This window comes from Eumetopias jubatus, unplaced genomic scaffold (genome assembly GCF_037043125.1).
Source record: "Eumetopias jubatus isolate StellerSeaLion01/CBP00866 unplaced genomic scaffold, mEumJub1_p1.0 scaffold_2, whole genome shotgun sequence".
Taxonomy (NCBI): domain Eukaryota; kingdom Metazoa; phylum Chordata; class Mammalia; order Carnivora; family Otariidae; genus Eumetopias; species Eumetopias jubatus.
Genome location: NW_028274808.1, coordinates 22,588,261 through 22,607,571, shown reverse-complemented (window position 1 = coordinate 22,607,571; position 19,311 = coordinate 22,588,261). Strand labels below are relative to the sequence as shown.

Below are 19,311 nucleotides of genomic sequence, written 5' to 3'. Positions count from 1 at the left end.
TTTATCTCCGGGATGCAAGGGTGGTTCAACATTCGCAAATCAATCAATGTGATAGAACACATTGGTAAGAGGGGAGAGAAGAACCATATGGTCCTCTCAACTGATGCAGAGAAAGCATTTGCCAAAATACAGTGTCCTTTCCTGATTAAAACTCTTCAGACTATAGGGATAGAGGCAACATTTTTCAAGTTCATAAGATCCATCTATGAAAAACCCACAGAGAATATCAACCTCAATGGGGAAAAGCTGAGAGCCTTTCCCTTAAGATCAGGAACATGACAAAGATGCCCACTCTTGCCACTCTAGTACTATGTTTAACATAGTACTAGAAGTCCTAGCAACAGCAATCAGACTACAAAAAGAAATAAAAGGTATTCAAATTGGCAAAGAAGAAGTCAAACTCTGTCTCTTCGCAGATGATATGATACTTTATGTGGAAAACCCAAAAGACTCCACCCCCAAATTACTAGAACTCATACAACAATTCAGTAATGTGGCAGGATACAAAAATCAATGCACAGAAATCAGTTACTTTCTTATACACTAACAATGCAACTGTAGAAAGAGAAATTAGAGAAACGATTCCATTTACAATAGCACCAGAAACCATAAGATACCTCGGAATAAACCTAACCAAAGAGGTAAAGGATAAACACTCATGAAAGAAATTGAAGAAGACACAACAAGATGGAAAAACATTCCATGCTCATGGATTGGAAGAATAAACATTGTTAAAATGTGTATGCTGCCCGGAGAAATCTATACCTTCAGTGCCATCCTGATCAAAATTCCAATGACATTTTTCAAAGTGCTGGAACAAACAATCCTAAAACTTGTATGGAATCAGAGAAGACCCTTAATCGCCAAGGAAATGTTGAAAAAGAAAAACAAAGCTGGAGGCATCGTGTTGTTTAATTTCAAGCTATATTACAAAGCAGTGATCACCAAGACAGCATGGTACTGGAACAAAAACAAACATTTAGACCAATGGAACAGAATAGAGAGCCCAGATATGGACCCTCAACTCTATGGTCAAATAATCTTCGACAAGGCAGGAAAAAATATGCAATGGAAAAAAGACAGTCTCTTCAATAAATGGTGCTGGGAAAATTGGACAGGCACATGCAGAAGAATGAAACTCGACCATTCTCTAACATCATACACAAAGATAAACTCAAAATGGATGAAAGACCTCAATGTGAGACAGGAATCCATCAAAATCCTAGACAAGAAACATAGGCAGTAACCTCTTTGACATCAGCCACAGCAACTTCTTTCCAGATTCATCTCCAAAGGCTAGTGAAACAAAAGCAAAAATGAACTTTTGGGATTTCATCAAGATTAAAAAGCTTCTGCACAGCAAAGGAAACAGTCAACAAAACAAAGAGGCAACCCACAGAATGAGAGAAGATATTTGCAAATGACACTACAAAGAACTGGTATCCAAGATCTATAAAGAACTTCTCAAACTCGACACCCAAAAAACAAATAATCAGGTCAAAAAATGGGCAGAAGACATGAACAGACACTTTTCCAAAGAAGACCTACAAATGGCTAACAGACACATGAAAAAATGTTCATCATCATTAGCCTTCAGGGAAATTCAAATCAAAACCGCATTGAGATACCACCTTACACCAGTTAGAAAGGCAAAAATTGACAAGGCAAGAAACAACAAATGTTGAAGAGGTTGTGGAGAGAGGAGAACCCTCTTACACTGTTGGTGGGAATGCAAGTTGGTACAGCCACTTTGGAAAACAGTGTGGAGGTGCCTCATAAAATTAAAAATAGAGCTACCCTTTTGCACTACTAGGTATTTACCCCAAAGACACAGATGTAGTAAAAAGAAGGGCCATATGCACCCCAAAGTTCATAGCAGCAATGTCCACAATAGCCAAACTGTGGAAAGAGCCGAGACGCCCTTCAACAGATGAATGGATAAAGAAGATGTGGTCCACATATACAATGGAATATTACTCAGCCATCAGAAAGGATGAATACCCAACTTTTACATCAACATGGATGGGACTGGAGGAGCTTATGCTAAGTGAAATAAGTCAAGCAGAGAAAGTCAATTATCATATGGTTTCACTTATTTGTGGAACATAAGGAACAGCATGGAGGACATTAGGAGAAGGAAGGGAAGAATGAAGGGGAGGTAATCAGAGGGGGAGACGAACCATGAGAGATGATGGACTCTGAGAAACAAACTGAGGGTCCTAGAGGGGAGGGGGTGGGGGGATGGGTTAGCCTGGTGATGGGTATTAAAGAGGGCACGTACTGCACGGAGCACTGGGTGTTATAAGGAAACAATGAATCGTGGATCAGTACATCAAAAACGAATGATGTATTGTATGGTGACTAACATAACTTAGTAAAATAAAAATAATAAAAATACAATAGAAAAAATTAAAAAAAATTAAAAAAAGAGAACTTGAGAGAATTGTCTCCATACAGCCAAATAAATAATTTCACATGAGATGAAACTCTATTGTTTCATTTCTTATTTAAATGGAAAACATTTTCTTGCCAATAGTTCAGAATACTTAATTCCACCTTTTCTTACTAGTATTTGAGAAATGAAATCCCTAGAAATACAAACAGGAATGAATAAAGGCTTTGGGGAAAAGAATATTTTACTTGTGAGATGAGGCCTTAATGTTAATGCAAGCTTAACACAATCATCTCCAACTTTGTTTTTACCACCTGCATTTCGAACTCAATGGAAAACAGCTTTGTGCACCCCAATGTTTATAGCAGCATCATCAACAATAGCCAAATTATGGAAAGAGCCCAAATGTCCATCAACTGATGAATGGATGAAGAAGATATATATAGATAGATAGAAAGATAGATAGATATACACACACACACACACACACACACACACACACACACACACACACACAATGGAATATCGCTCAGCCATCAAAAAGAAAGAAATCTTGCCATTTGCAGTGACGTGGATGGAGCTAGAGAGTATTATGCTAAGTGAAATAAGTCAGTCAGAGAAAGACAACAAATACTGTATGATTTCGCTCATATGTAGGATTTAAGAAACCAAACAGATGAACATGGTGGGGTGCAGAGAGAGGGAGGCAAACCATAAGAGATTCTTAACTATAGAGAACAAACTGAGGGTTGATAGAGGGAGATGGGTGGGGATGGGCTAAATGGGTGATGGGCATTAAGGAGGGCACTTGCTGGGATGAGCACTGGGGTGTTATATGTAAGTGATGAATTACTAAATTCTACTCCTGAAACTAATACTACACTATATGTTAACTAACTAGAATTTAAATAAAAATTTGAAACAACAATAACAACAACAAAAAGAAAATAGCCTTGAAGTCCAGGGCACTAGGCTTCATATTCAGTAACGAAATGAAACTGGGGAACATCTTGTTTGCTTTCCTTCCATAGATCATATTTTGCCAAACCTTATTAGTTTCCCCTTAATTAAGGTACATAGGCTACCGCTGTTGCTCTGAATTTGGTTTTCCCTTTGTAATAGATGAAGAGTTTACTTCAAGATAGAAGAGATTAATAAACTGCAGTATGGGGCTTATTTTGTAAAGATACAAAATTAAATGTCAACTCTTTGGATAATGTAAGCTATAAAATTAGTCATCTTGATGAAAGGTATTTTAGGATAGTTTTCTCTTTTTGGATTGAGCTATTTGGCTAGCCCATGTTGATTAAATTACCTGACTAAATGGCAAACTATATTTCACTTTGTCAACATAGGCACATCCTAATAGTTCAAATCACATGTTGTTATTCCTAAAACTGAAGAATTTTAGCCATCCACCAGGTAAGTCACCATCGATGAAAATTGTATACCATCTATTAGCACCACGGCTCTCCACTTCATAGATGCTAACAGTCATTTTAAATGTTTTAGGTGATTAAGTATTTGAAATAAATGGCCTTTATGCTGTGGGTCTTAGTTCCCATAGAAATAAATTCTCTCCCCATACAACATTGTGGAAACTCAGATTGGCGGTTTGGTCTTGCTAAATGATTGACTGATTCATTTGATTCTCTAGTGACCAAGAGTTGGGGATTTTTTAATTGTTTTCTCCTTCTCTGGGGGAAAAAAAAAAAACTGGCTTATTGACATTTAAAACATTTTGCTTTTTACAGGTGCAAGAATGATTTTAGCTCATACTTTTCAACCTGGGGAGAAAGTTCTAAAAATGTAGTCGAGATGGAACATATGGAAATTCCAAATATCTATTTGGTTGTGGCAATTATAGATCTTTTCTATTTCCTTTGTTTCTTCTATCCAAAACTATAAGGCACAAATAAAAAACTGGAGCCAGGGGCTGAAATTCTCACCATCACCATTCTCTTTTGTCTTATCTCATCTTTTCATAGGAGACTAAATGATATTTCTGACTTCTGAAGACTTTGGAACCTAGATCTCTGCTTTAATTTACCTCTTATATCTGATATAGTGAGTTCATTTAGGTAAAGGAATAAAGATTTAACTGTGAACTCTCATTGGTACTATTCACGTGTTTTGCACAATGCTGACCCATAGCAATAGCATAACATTACTATCTTTTATGAATTTAAGAATTCTATCTTATACTGTTGTAGTTTTTTTATATGATTTGACACACTCCCCTATTTTATCACTATAGACAGAATAGCAGCATCACCAGATAATCTTATCTCTATAATTTAGCACATAATTTATTCTTGCCCATATCTGTCTAAAATAACACTTATAAAATGAAGAGGGCCAATTTTCTTTGTCAACATCAACTTCAGAGAAGCCAATTATTTATTTATCAGATTTGGATGGTAGAATAAATAATAAAAAATATTGACTTTGAAAGTCTAATTTATATGCTTATTTTTTCTAATCTCTTTGTCATTTAGGATTGAAGCACTTGTATGTTTAATTATACATAAAGCCTACTGTAAGGTACCTGTTTAGAAAAAAAATGAGACAGTAAAAATGTCCAAAGTATACATTCAAATATTCTGTCCTCTGCAAATTTTCTTCCCAGCTCTCTAATACGTTTATATAATAGGTTACTGAGCCATCCAGGTAAAAATACACAAACATGCATGCATCAAAAGAATTATTCAATGTTTTATCAACCTCAAATAGAGAGGAAAGTAACCTTCCTTTTCCCTTATTTCTCATCATGTCTGAAAGGATTTGGAGAAGTCATAAGTAGTAGGTATGGAGAACCCATATAATTGCTTCTTTCTCTTTTATGGTTCCTCACTGTCCTTTCAGAATATAGGTGCTCCATCACAGACCAAGAATAGCTCTCATTCCTGTGGGATATGACCAGGAGGTAAATGAACAAGCCAATGTCCTCCTTTCCAGTTCCACAGAAGACAGAATATGAGTGAGCACATGGGATTGCTCAGATAGATGCCCACAAGACCCAGATCCATCAAGTGAGCTTCCCAGGATTGTCTGTAGTTCACTTGTCCCTATTTCTCCTGTTCTGCTTTACCAATCACTCTGTTTTCCTCTATGTTAGTGTTCTCCAACTAACCAGATGAGTCTAAATAAAATTTAAACATTAAAGATTGCCTGATAGCATATGCCATTTATTTTTAATATCTTTCTTTTCATTTCTCCTTTCTAGGAAAGGCCATTCAAAAAACTCCTGTGTAGGATTTTTCTTCCTATTTTGTATGTTCCTGCCACTACTTTATTCTATGTATTAGAGAATGCCTACATTTCATTTAAATATGTGTGTGTGTATTTTTTTTTAATTACCTTGTCCAAAGTAAGCTCCTTTATGCACAGCTTGAACACCTTGGTATCCCAGACTCCTACAGATGACCTGTCCACCTCGCAGTTCCCAGTGGTCATCACAAACTGTGCCCCACTGGCCATTGTGGAAAATCTCCACTCTGCCCTCATGAGGAGCTCTACCACCAATCAGTCGTACTGTTTTAAGTGGAGCTGTAACAAAAACAACCGGTGGTTAATCACATATAAATATTGTTTTATAATGCTTAAAAAATTACATTTTTTCCCAGTAAATTCCACTATTGAAATAAATATTAAACTTTCTAGCACCACCTGTTGGTCAAGAGTTTAATTACAAGTATCTCAGTCAAAACTGAAGAGTAAAATGTTTCAACATTTATGAGTTACACATACAATTTATATAAGTTACAGATAGGAGAACATTTCAAAGATTATGTTCCAATGACTTTAAAATTCAACAGCTACAAGTTTGTTAATGTCCTGTGGACTTTTCATACTATTTCGAAAAATTTATATAATGAATTGATTTATTTTCTTGCCACACTAACACACAAACTGGAACACATAATCCAGTGATTTTTTTGATATAGGAGGTTGAGGAGAAGATATTTTATAATATTATAAACACAAAAATAGATGACCAAACATCCTGTCTTTTACCAAGAGAATCAAGATAACCGTAGTGACAATATTTATTATTTTGGATATTCTGAGAAATCACTAAAGCAATAAACTTTGTGAAGAAATATACCCAGTTTGTAATTACAAAAATAATTTTGTTCTTCAATGTTTAGTCAAACTGCTATATATGATAAACTTTTATAAAATTTTGATCATGTGCAGGTTTAAATATGAAATGACTCCTATTTAAAAAATATATACATTATGAACCTAGAGAGAGAAAAATAAAAGTGTGTAATTAATGTTACAAAAACAAGTCACTTGGGGAGTCAAAATTTCTTTAAAGAACCTGTATTATTCTAGTAAGTTTTTGTTTAAAAATCATTTGGCTGAAGAACAGAATGAAAGGCAGAGACAAAATATTTTTTAAAAAATTGTCTAGTGCTAAATAAAAATAACAGTATTCTCTAATAATCATAAAAGCCAATGAACAAGTGCAGTTCTATTTAAATACATCTTTTCGAATATAAGTTTGAGAAACACTGTAGTATAAAAAAGCAAGATATAACTTTCAACAAAAATATCCCTCTAATGTGAAAATGGAGCATTAGGAAATGGGTTTACAAAGCTCAATTAATTCAAGAGATATCCAGTAACTTTTTTTTTTCTAATTGGAATAAATCTTGTTGAAACCATAATCTAGTAACAAAGAATATCAGCCATTTCCTATGACAAAACTGACTGAACCACTCAGAAGCACAAAAAGCAAACATGTTAATATGTGGTATTACAGTTATAATTATTTTCTTGATCCTTCCAAAATAGAATTCAGTGCTAAATACTGAATTAATGTAACCATGCCCAAGTGCATAAGCCATTCCTCACATAATAAATATGAGTATAAAACATTCTTAAAGGGAAAATAATTTGTTATTACAGTGTTCAAACTTTCAATTACCAAGTAAAATACCCATGTGACCCAATCATTCACTATAATTGCCTAAGAAAATGGGAAACAATCATCCAGGAGTGGATTGTTTGAAGTTTTAAAATATTAGAGTCATGTAGTATTAAGTAGTGCCACACCCAAATGTTTGTTTTTACAGAAGTCAAATATAGCCAAGCATAATATGTTTATCATGATGCTACGACAAAACACACATCATACTCAAACATTTGATTACATGAGCTTGATGGTCTTATGGCCCAAATAAGCGTATGAAAGTGTTCTCACTGTGCATTCTTTATCTCTTACCCCTCCCAAAATGTCATTAAGAAGCCTTGTGTCTGGGGCGCCTGGGTGGCTCAGTCATTAAGCATCTGCCTTTGGCTCAGGTCATAATCCCAGGGTCCTGGGATCGAGCCGTGCATCGGGCTCCCCGCTCTGCGGGAAGCCTGCTTCTCCCTCTCCCACTCCCCCTGCTTTTGTTTCCTCTCTCACTGTGTCTCTCTGTCAAATAAATAAATAAAATCTTAAAAAAAAAAAAAGAAGCCTTGTGTCTCCTGGGGCAGTAGTTCTCAAACTTTAGTATCTGTCTTATTCTCTGTTCATACTCTGTAACAGAATACCACAGGCTGAGTGGCTTAAAGAATAGACATTTATTTCTCACAGTTCTAGAGCCTGGAAGTCCAAGACTAAGGTGGTAGCAGATTTGGTGGCCAGCTTCTTGGCTTGTAGATGGTGTTAAGGCATTTCTGGAGTAAGAGCGGGGAGCCATTTCCTTGTTGAAGGTGAGTTTTGAGCAAAGACAGTAAGTCTAGGGGCGCCTGGGTGGCTCAGTCGGTTAAGCGGCTGCCTTCGGCTCAGGTCATGATCCTGGGGTCCTGGGATCAAGCCCCGCGTCAGGCTCCCTGCTCAGCAGAGAGCCTGCTTCTCCCTCTCCGCCTGCCTCTCTGCTTACTTGTGCTCTCTATCTCTCTGTCAAATAAAATAAAATCTTTAAAAAAAAAAAAAAAAAAAAGACAGTAAGTCTAGACCATAAAAGATATTTTAGTAATCTTGGTGTATTTATGCAATACTAATTATAGTATGTTTTTAGATGTGTGTTCTTTTCTAGATTGTGACTGCAGAGAATAACTAAAGCAAAAAACCAAGAGTTGGATAATCTGAATTTTAGTTCTGCTTCTCTCACACGGTTTCTGTGACCTTATTAAACCATGTAACCACTCTAAGACCAAATTTTTCAACTGTCAAAAAGAGAAAATGATTATTTGCTGTTAGTTACATGTTCTTAGTTAATGCACAAAACTTCATGCCAGGCATTTTCCTGGGTTCCAGGAATTATTTGAAATAAACATGTCTCCCGCCTTTAGGATTTTTGAGGTCATTGTGAAAGTTAGAAGAAATAGCACATTCTTATTTATTTGTTTATTTATTTATTTAAAAAGTTCACTTAAGTAATCTCTACAACCCAATATGGGACTTGAACTCACCACCCTGAGATCAAGAGCTACCTGCTTTTCTGACTGAGCTAGCCAGGCGTCCTGAAATAGTGCATCCTTTAAAATGGTGTATAAATATTAGTTCTTATTTTTACAAGTTTAAAACATTTTGAGGTTGACATTTTGCTATGAAAGCATTGGAATGAATATTATCTGTGATATTAATTACCTAATTCATTAAAAAATTTTGTTTTACTAATTCCCTCTTTAATGATTATCCTTCTCAAAAAGGAGTTCTCAACCAACTGGGATAAGTTTCTGCAGATAGACAAAACCTACCCTATAATTTCAGATGTGAGTTTATTTGAGCTTTATTTCCAAACATGATTTTTTTACTATTTTGAAGGAACCCTTCTAGACCAGTAATGAGTCAAGTAGGGTCCATGGGCCAATTACAGCCTGCTGTCTGTTTTGTAAATAAAGTTTTATTGGAATGCAGCCATGCCCATTAGTTTACATACTGTCTAAAGCTGCTTTTAGGCTACAACAGGAGAGGTGAATAGTTGTGACCGAGACCTTCTGGCATGCAAACCACAAATATCTACTATCTGGCCCTATGCATAAAAAGCTGACCAACCCCTGGTATAGTTGAACACACAATATGTGGACTAGACTGACGGAGGATTTCAGTAGGGATACTCCTGCCAGGGATCCTGGAACAAATAACATCATGACTCATCCCTGCTTCCTTCTCCAGTCTGTCTGAGAACCACTCCATCCCTGCACTTCTTGCTCTTTTCATTTCGGTTATATAACTGCTCACATTTCCCAAATAAGCCTTGTTCTCCCATATTTCTGGGGCTTTGATCCCTGTCTGGAATGCTCCCCCACACCCTCCCCTATCCCCCACACACCTTCCAGTTCTCTACCTTCAATCCCAGGGTTTGGATAGGGTTCCCTCTTCAAACTTCCACAGCACTCCTGACCCACCAGAGCACTCTACACTAGTGAATTTTCTCCACTAAATTAAGATCTTTACAGTTAACATTTCAGCGCCTGATAAAATGCAGGTTTTCACTTAGGAATTGATGAAGAGTTATGGTATGAATGAATGAATGAATGAATGAGTCACTGTGAGCTCTTCCTGATGTGTAAACTGCATTGCCTGAGTGGATTAAGTCAGTAAATGCTTAAAATATCAAACAATAGAACACACAGAATTCAGTATTTCACAAGTCTCTACAGGGAACACTGTTTCTATGTATAGAAGCAATAAGAGAAACCATGAAGGAAAGACAGGTTTAACTGAGATAAACACGAATCCCATTATGGGGAAAAAAACCAAAAACGATGTGACTACTGAGAGCGCCCCAAGGTGGGAGGGATGATCAGAAGCCTTATGCATTCTAAAATGGTTTTGTAGGTTCAGAGAATTTATTTCTTATTGGCAGACTAATGTTAAATAGAATCTTGGGGCCAAATGTCAATTCAATTTACAATGAGAAATGTAATTGCCTCAAAAACTGAGATATTTGTATCTGCTTGACAAGGCCATTTTCTCCCCGAGGGCAATCTGCACAGAAAGTCAAATTGCAATCAGTGAATTACTGGCTTAATTAATTTATTAATTTACAATGAAACACCGCCGTGAGATTTTGCTTCTGGGACTGGCCAACACTGTTTGGTTAACACGTTTTTCCTTATATATGTTAATACATTCAATTTGACATATCTCTGCTCTGATTCATTGTAGTTTAACTTTCTACAAGCAATCTCACTCTTATTTCCCTGTTCTGAAGGGAGGAGTAGAGTAGTGATAATTTCTATGTATTCTTAAAAGTCTGTATATAAAATAAAAACATATAAAATATTTATATAGTAATAGCTTATTCATATTTCTATGACTGTAAGATACCAAAAGAAAAATATGTAATAGAGCAGATAATTTGCAAAAAGTTTTGTAATTTAAATCTGAAGAAATAATTCCAAATATAAGAAAAGTTAACAAGTTTAGAGGTTATTTTTGCTTTGTTTATTGTAGGCTTTTTTTTTAAGATTTTATTTATTTCTTTGTTTGACAGAGAGAGAGCATGCAAGCACAAGCAGGGGGAGCAGCAGGCTGAGGGAGAGGGAGAAGCAGACTCCCCACTGAGCTGGGAGCCCCATATGGGCCTCGATCCCAGGACCCTGGGATCATGACCTGAGTCAAAGGCAAACGCTTAATGCACTGAGCCACCCAGGCACCCTTAAACATAACTCTTGAGGAGTTTAGTTATTTCAACTATTATCATATCATTTACCTCATGGTCATGTTTTCTTTTTTCTTATTATTTATTGGAATTAGGATTTAGGGTTAAATTTATTTAAACTTTCTTTAAGATAATTAGTTTAATGAGGTATTTAGCTACGAAAGAAAGGCACAACCTGGGTATCAGATGTTTGGAGAAGTAGAGTTAAATTTCTCTGGAAAATTATTGTAACTGATTTTGAATCTTATTCTGGAAGTCAAAGGAGACAAACGTTTTGGAAATCCCTTGACAGAGCAGAGAACAAGGTAGATGGAGAGGGTCTCGGCGGAGAGCAGGTAGGCAGCGTTGTCTGATGTCAGGGGAGAGAATGACAATGTCCAGTGAGGAAATTTGAGGTGTAAGCTGGCTGGGAATTTCAAGACAGTGAAGTCTGAGGTTCAACTTTACACTGTGGACTGTTCTGCTCACGTTTTCCTATTATAACTAAACCTTCAGTAAAATCCTCTTAGATCCCCAGGTGGACCTAGGGTACTTCAAGTGAAGGGAGGGACCTGGTGCTCATTGTGTAATGAGTGGTGTGGAAAGAAAGTAGCAGCCAAAGATACCTAGGTTATTAGGTTCCTAAGGCAACTGTAACAAATGATCACAAACATGTGGCTTAAAACAACAAATTTAGGGGTGACTGGGTGGCTCAGGTCATGATCTTAGGGTCCTAGGATGGACCCTGAGCACCGGGCTCCCTGCTCAGTGGGGAGTCTGCTTCTCCCTTTCCCTCTGCTCCTCCCCCGCCCCTCATGTGTGCTCTCTCAAATAAATAAATCTTAAAAAAAAAAAAAATTCTTCACAGTTCTGGAGGCCAGAAGTCCGAAATCAAGATGTCTACAGGGCCATGTTCCTTTTGAGGGCTCTAGGGAGAAATCCTTCCTTGCGTTTTCCTAGCTTCTAGTGGCTCCTGGCAATTCGTAACGTTTCTTGGCTTATAACTACATCACTCCAGTGTCTGCCTCAGCATTCTTCCTGTATCTGTGTGTCCTTCTCTTCTTATAAGGATGCTAGTCATTCGACTTAGGGCCCACCTGAATCCAATATGACCTCATCTTAGCTTAATTATACCTGCAAAGATCCTACTTCCAACTAAAGTCACATTCTGAGGTTTCATGTGGATATGAATTTTTATAACACTCTTAAACCCAGTATCACAGAGGTGGCAGGGAAGACACATGGAGGGATACAATTTTTCTGTATTTTCGTCAAACTATTTTACATAGGAGGCACTTGAACTGCCTTAGAACATGAGTTTGGTGCTCAGTTTTATTTCATTATTAAAGAACAAACTGAACCCCAAGATTTGAGGACTGCAGAATAGCTGGGTGGTAGATATTTGGCTATACTGGAAATGAGTTAGCAAATTCCACCAGGATTATACTGAACACCCATAGTTCAACAGCTGAATAACTAAAATAAAGACTGAGAATCTGTTGCTTCAAAATCCACGGTACTCAACTCAGATGGTATTGAGCAAATCGAACTTAATTATGAGTGCGAGTAAATTACTTCAACGTATGAAAATTAAAAAGTGGCAGAAGGCTATTATTTCCTATATTTGTCAGTTTTGGAGCTGAATTATCAAATAAAACTTTAAAAAGAATCTTGCTAAAATAAGTGATAAATACTTAAGATGAAAGAAGAACTTTGTGTTTAAAAAGAATACCTCCCTAGTTGTGCAGATCCCCACAAAGGTGTGATGCTTAAGGATAAGTTTATGTGGGGGAAAAACAAACAAAATGGAAAGGTTGAGTAAGACAAGAGAAGCCAGCATGGTTGGGACTGTAAGTTGTCCTCAGAGTATCCTGAGCTATAATGTTGCTTCTACTACTGGATTTCCAAATCGCCAATTAGACATGTCTGCCTTTCAAAGACCATATTGTGTTCTTCAAGGGACTGTGCTCATATGTTAGGATATTTATTATCCTTTTAGAATAATTTTGTCATTATTTAGTATTTCATTTCTAAGTGAGTCAGTTTTTAGAGTTAGGAAAACTAAAAAAAATTTATAAAGGGGAGTTTTACCTACTTATTTTTAGACTGTTTACAATTTTGCTCTTCACTTAAAACCATATGGCATAAAAATAAGCAATCCATGAAGATATTGAACAGAGCTAATTTAGAACATGCACATCACAAACTGGCATAAATTACATTATCGTTCTTTCTGATTTCTGAAAATGCAGGCCTCAGCCAGACCCCGTAAAGATCCTATGTCCCTCTTTATAATCTGTTGAGACATTGATAGTGATTTAGCCTACTTGATCCTTCACTTGCCTCTTTATAAAATACATATAATAACACCTACCTCCAACGATTGAGGTTTCAAATATGATAATATATGAAAAAATGTGTTTTGGGCTAGAAAGTACTACAGAAAGGTAGAGCTAGAATTTTTAATTATATTTCATTCTGAAAGTTACTCTAGGAAACTAAAATCATAGACTGTAGGGATTTTGAGTTGTGGATTTTGTGAAGAAAAATGTCTTAAATTTGGCCCAGGAAAGCTTAATCTGTTTAGTTATTGGCAGGACTGACAACTCAGTACAGATACTTTGACTTTTCATGAAGAGAAAATTATTTTCTAAAATAATCGAGTGCCCCTTGAATTGGATCGGGAGGTAAATTAAAAGAAAATATGCATTCTCCTTGTCATTGTGTGCTATATTTGGTTTATGCTCCTAACTGTTCAGAGCTCTAGAGTGTTATCAGGACTGCCTTGCTGGATCAGTAGGAGACATTAATGTATAAAGTCTCCATTCCCTTGGCATTTGACAGGAAAGGCCATGATTTCTGTCCAACAGCTGTGTCCACAGGTATTTAAAGATAGATCACCTGATGCCTCAAAAATCCAACAAATGAGCATTTCTCTCTCCTCCAGGAAACATTGCTTCCATTTGCTTAGCTTAAATTTTGGCTGTTTTAGTGTAATCAAAGTAGATAGGAAGAAGAAAAAAAGCATGGGATAGCAAATTTGGTTTGGGTAATCACAGAAAGCAGAAAAAAACAACAACTGTGAAGTGTGGGGTCTCAGTTAGGTTGAGGTACTAGATGCTTTATCTCCAAAGAGAGGGTCCCAGTGCTTGTTCGCCAGAGAAGGGGCACAGTCTGTATCAGGGAACAGGATGCTTCACTACGTGAAAAGCCAGGAGACCAGAGCCCTACTCTCCGTTGTGATACAAACTTCCTTTATGACTTTAGACAAACTGTGTTGCCTGTTTTCATACTAATTTCTTCATGTGTTATGACATTTTTTGTAATCACCTCACAGAACTTTTGTGAGAACTATTTTAGTCCATGAATGTACTTTGAAGAAGTTTGAGAAAGAAAGTCAAGTTAAAGGGCGCCTGGGTGGCTCAGTTGGTTGGGCAACTGCCTTCGGCTCAGGTCTTGATTGCGGAGTCCCAGGATGGAGTCCCTCATCAGACACCCTGCTCAGTGGGGAGTCTGCTTCTCCCTCTGACCCTTTCCCATCTCGTACTCTCTCTTTCTCTCTCTCTCTCACTCTCTCAAATTAAAAATCTTTAAAAAAAATTCAAGTTAAGATGCAATATAATGTGATAGAATTTAAAAATGGGATAAACCAAGATTCAAATTCCTCCACATAAATACTAGCTGTGTGATTTTGCACTGGTTACTAAATCCTCAGGGGAAAAACAGCAGAGTGATAGGTTCCTTGTGAGGATGAAGTGAAGGAGAGCCATACAAAGTGCCCTGCAGAGCACCTGGCACAGAAGGGTCACTCTTTGTGCTATAGACATTAGTGTTATTGGTGTTATTAATTCTTAAAAATTCAGATTTGGGAATGGGTAATGGTAGCACAAAAGTATCTATCATGTGTTAAAGAAGAAATTTTCAACTACCCGTGCTTTGGAATTCCAAGGAGAGCTTTTGGAAATCACACATAGTGGTCCACAACCCAAAGCCCTGAAATAAGCATCTCTGTACGTTGAGTCAGCCATTCATATCTGATAGAAGCCTCAGAGGTCATTCTGATGCTCACCAGAGCCTGAGAACAACTGGGAGAATGATACAAGAACACAGTGTGGTTACTTAAGAGAGTTCTAAACCTCTCACATTATGGAGGAATTGACCTAATACATTGTTGTCCAGTAAGCACTAAGCACTTAACAAGAATATTACTGAATAGTATGTAATAGCAAAGTTAGGTTGATCCACGTTTTCAGGGCCTTTTACCCTATACTCTGAGATTCTGAAGGCGTGATCCTGCCTAACCCATCACTTGCTATTGACCCTACTTGACTGGGCAGTGAGTATGCCCCACTCCCTAAATACAACAGTGGTTAGTCAAGGGAAAATTCAGTATCCAAACAGAGATAACAAGAGTTCTTCTGAAGGAGAAAAGGTGGCATTCTTTCTCAGACATGGCTAGATGTGAATTTATATATACATATTTTATATATACATACACAGCTTTGAATTTATATATATATAATATATATATATGCACATATATACACAGAGGAAGAGAGAGAGAGATACTGAGTCTAAATGACTTAGTTTGAACTCCTGGATCCATGCCTGAACACCATGCCTGAAGTAAAACCATCTCTTGGAATTCTTACTTATGTGAATCAATAGATTCTGTTTCTTGACTAAGCAGGTTTCTATTTCTTTCTATTTAAAAAGTTGTTACAAAAATATAAAATCTTTAAAAAATAAATAAAAAATTGTTACAAATACAGAGATGGTGATTATTTGACAATAACATTGGAAGTGGGGCACCTGGGTGGCTCAGTCACTTGGGTATCTGCCTTCGGCTCAGGTCATGACCCTATGGTCCTGGGATCGAGCCCCACGTCGGGTTCCCTACTGAGCGGGAAGCCTACTTCTCCCTCTCCCTCTGCTTGTGCTCTCTCTCTCTCTCTCTCTCTCTCTCGCTGTCAAATAAATAAATAAAATATTTAAAAATAAATAAATAAACATTAGAAGTAGCTTCCCAGGTCATTCTATTTCTCATTAATCTAGTCACCATTGGCTACTGTCTACTTAAACTGCATTAGCCTGACAATTTTTTATAATTTTATGGATTCCATAATGTAAAAGAAGATCCCTGAAATGCGAAAACAAAATACTGACAACAAATGAGAATGAAATTGCTTTCATAACTACAAGAACAGCAGAATGTCTCAAATTTATTTATGATACAATTTAGGCCTTGAGAACTGGTTGGCAGAGAGGCAGGGACACCTGAAGTAGATCTTCCTCATTCTTAAAGTTCCAGGCCCGCACAGCAAAGAATTAGACATGAGACTGCCCACACACATGGACATCAGTTCTTGATACCTTCCTGTTACGGACTGAATTATAACCCCCCAAAATGCATCTGTGGAAGTCCTAACACCCAGTGTGATTATATTTGGAGATAGGAGCTCGAAGGAAATAGGTTAAGGTTCTTTGAGACCATCTGGGTGGGGCCCTAATCCAATAGGACCAGTGTCCTGAGGGCACCTTGATCTTGTACTTCAGTCTTCCAGAACTCTGAGGGAATAGGTTTGTGTTGTTTATGTCTAGTACCAGTCTGTGGTACTTTGTTCTAGCAACCCCTAGCCGACTAATAATACACTTCTCTCTCTTTTTTTTCCTCTTTGTGTTTTTGAGTACTTGCAAACAAAATGAGAAATAGAGTACCTCAATGGGTATAAATTTGGAAATACAGCTTTATCTTTAATTCATAAATGAGAACCAAGCACCCATCCCTGTTATGTCATGATCTGAACACAGTGAAAAACCTTTAACAAAAAATAATCACTTCGTCACTTAAATGTCTATTTTAAAGGCTTAGAAGTTCTATTTTTTTTTTTTTTAAGATTTTATTTATGTGAGAGAGAGAGAGAAAACGAGCGGGGGGTAGGGGCAGAGGGAGAGGGAGAGGGAGAGGGAGAAGCAGACTCCCCGAGGAGCAAGGAGCAGGATGTGGGGCTCGATCCCAGGACCCTGGGATCATGACCTGAGCCGAAGGCAGACGCTTAACGGGCTGAGCCACCCAGGCGCTCTAGAAGTTCCAATTCTTATTTTAAAAACTACAGAAGTATTTATTGAGTACCTACTAGATGTCTCAATAGTAATATTAATTATTCATTTGGCTACCTTCTGTGATTAATATAATACATGTTCTTTTGGGATAGAAATAGTGTTTCTAGGTATAGGTGATAGAGTAGGTAAGAGATTATAACAGGAGAATATAACAGGACAGTTTGGTGTGGAAGATGTCTTGGACTAGAACAATCATATTGTAGGAAAGGAATTATGCCATAAACCATGTGGAGTTCTGGTAAAAATATTGTGTACAGAAACTGAGTATTGGTGTTCAGGTAAAACAATTTACCTTCCAGCATTTCTAGGAAATGAGAAATCAGAATTACACAAAACTTCATTAGGACGAAGGGTGTTTTTCATTTTGCTAAAGAATTCACATTAGGATTCCTTTAACCAGTTCGCTTAATGAGCATCTGAAAGGTTGCTGGGATTCAGGTGTTTCACTTGGCTGTGAGTGGATCAAGCAGATGTGAGTAATTCAGGGGAAGCTGGGAATGAAAGTAACTGGAGAGCCCCAGGAAAGGGCAAGTCTGTAGGATAAGCCACAACGGGAAATATTTCTTGGACACTTTATGTGCAAGTAACTGTGTGGTTCTAGGGAATTTGGTGTTGAGATTCCCACTGCAGGACAATGTGAACCCCTACTTGGACAGGCTTTCATTGGCACAAAATAAACAATCTTGGGTTGGTCTAAGACTAAACTGACTGCAGAATGGGAAGCCGGGACCCAGTTCTCTGAAGAGCAGCAGGAAAGCCATTTTACCCTCTGAGGTTGGTGTTGGGTTGATTTCACCTGCATTCCGGCCCAGAAATGGATGGATTTCAAATTTTGCTAGTGCAAAAGCCTGAGCTGGAACTGTACTGATTTTTTTTTTTTCTTTCCTTCTAATTGGCTCTGGGAGGAGTCAGGCTGTGTGAGCTGGGATAGGGACTCATTGGGGCAAGTGCTAACTGCTGGATCCATTCATCTTTTAAAGCTCTATTTCAGGGGCGCCTGGGTGGTTCAGTCATTAAGCGTCCGCCTTCGGCTCAGGTGATGATCCCAGAATCCTGGGATCAAGCCCCGCATTGGGCTCCCTGCTGGGCGGGAAGCCTGCTTCTCCCTCTCCCACTCTCCTTGCTTGTGTTCCCTCTCTCGCTGTCTCTGTCAAATAAATAAAAAATCTATAAAGCTAAACTCTATTTGGGTTTATAAGACGTATGAGTTATTCCCATCTATTGTGTTAGTGGAACGTTCGGTGTTTTAGCAACAATGCCGGGACTCACATAAAAAGAAAAGAAAAAAAGCTTTACTTTAAACACCACACGTGTGCTCCGCTCAGTCCTAACGGGGGCTGCCCAGAAACGTATAGTGAGGAGTTAAAAGGAGACACAGTAACAAAAGAGGAACATCAAAGCAGCCAAACCTCATTCAAAATCGTTAAAATAGAGCCAGGGACTGAAGACAAGACAGAATATTAACGGATAGCTCCTTCCCCGTGGGTCACAAGTAAATAACTCCTGTTACGGATAACGCAAGTTTCACGGGTATTCCAGGGAGACTGTGTTTCTGGATAATAGATTCGGGGCAGAGACTGGGCACAAGAGCCGAACTAATAGGTGAAGGTGGAAACATAAACAAATACGGATTTTTTGAATTTAAAATAACGGAAGTATATTGTAAGGATTTTCGTCTCCTTAGTGTCTTCAAATTATAGGCCCATTCTAGAAAACCAAATTGCTTATTACAAATATCTTTCTCAGGGCACATGGGTGGCTCAATTGGTTAGGCCTCTGTCTTTGGCTCAGGTCATGATCCCAGAGTCCTGGGATCGAGTCCTCATCGGGCTCCCTGCTTGGTGGGAAGTCTGCTACTCCCTCTCCCCCTGCTTGTGTTCCCTCTCTCATTCTCTCAAATAAATAATTAAAAAAAAAATTCTCTTTCTCTCTTTTCCTTCTTTCTCCACACCCTCCATGCTATGTATTTGTGGCATTTACATATAAAAATACATAAAACTAGTGTGGGGTTGTTGAATGGAGTCATAGTTACAAACAGGGCCTTTGGAAATTCATACATCTAGCTTTGAATTTCTGCTCTTCTATTTATCAGAAGTGAGCTTCAGTTTCCAACCTATAAAATGGGAATAATCATAGTACCTACCTCCAAGGCTCTTCTGAGGTTTAAATAAGAGAATGTGTCAAAAGCCCCTAGTGCACAGCCAGTGT

The 19,311-nt window shown here is 37.7% G+C and overlaps 1 protein-coding gene across 1 annotated transcript in view; it reads right to left on the bottom strand.

Annotated features, from left to right (window-relative positions):
* Positions 1–19,311, bottom strand: part of MSR1 (macrophage scavenger receptor 1) — an 86,804-nt gene that overhangs the window by 11,524 nt on the left and 55,969 nt on the right. Inside the window, exon 9 of the mRNA XM_028099800.2 lies at positions 5,753–5,941. Coding sequence (XP_027955601.1) covers positions 5,753–5,941 — 189 coding nt within the window. The remainder of the gene's footprint in view (positions 1–5,752; positions 5,942–19,311) is intronic.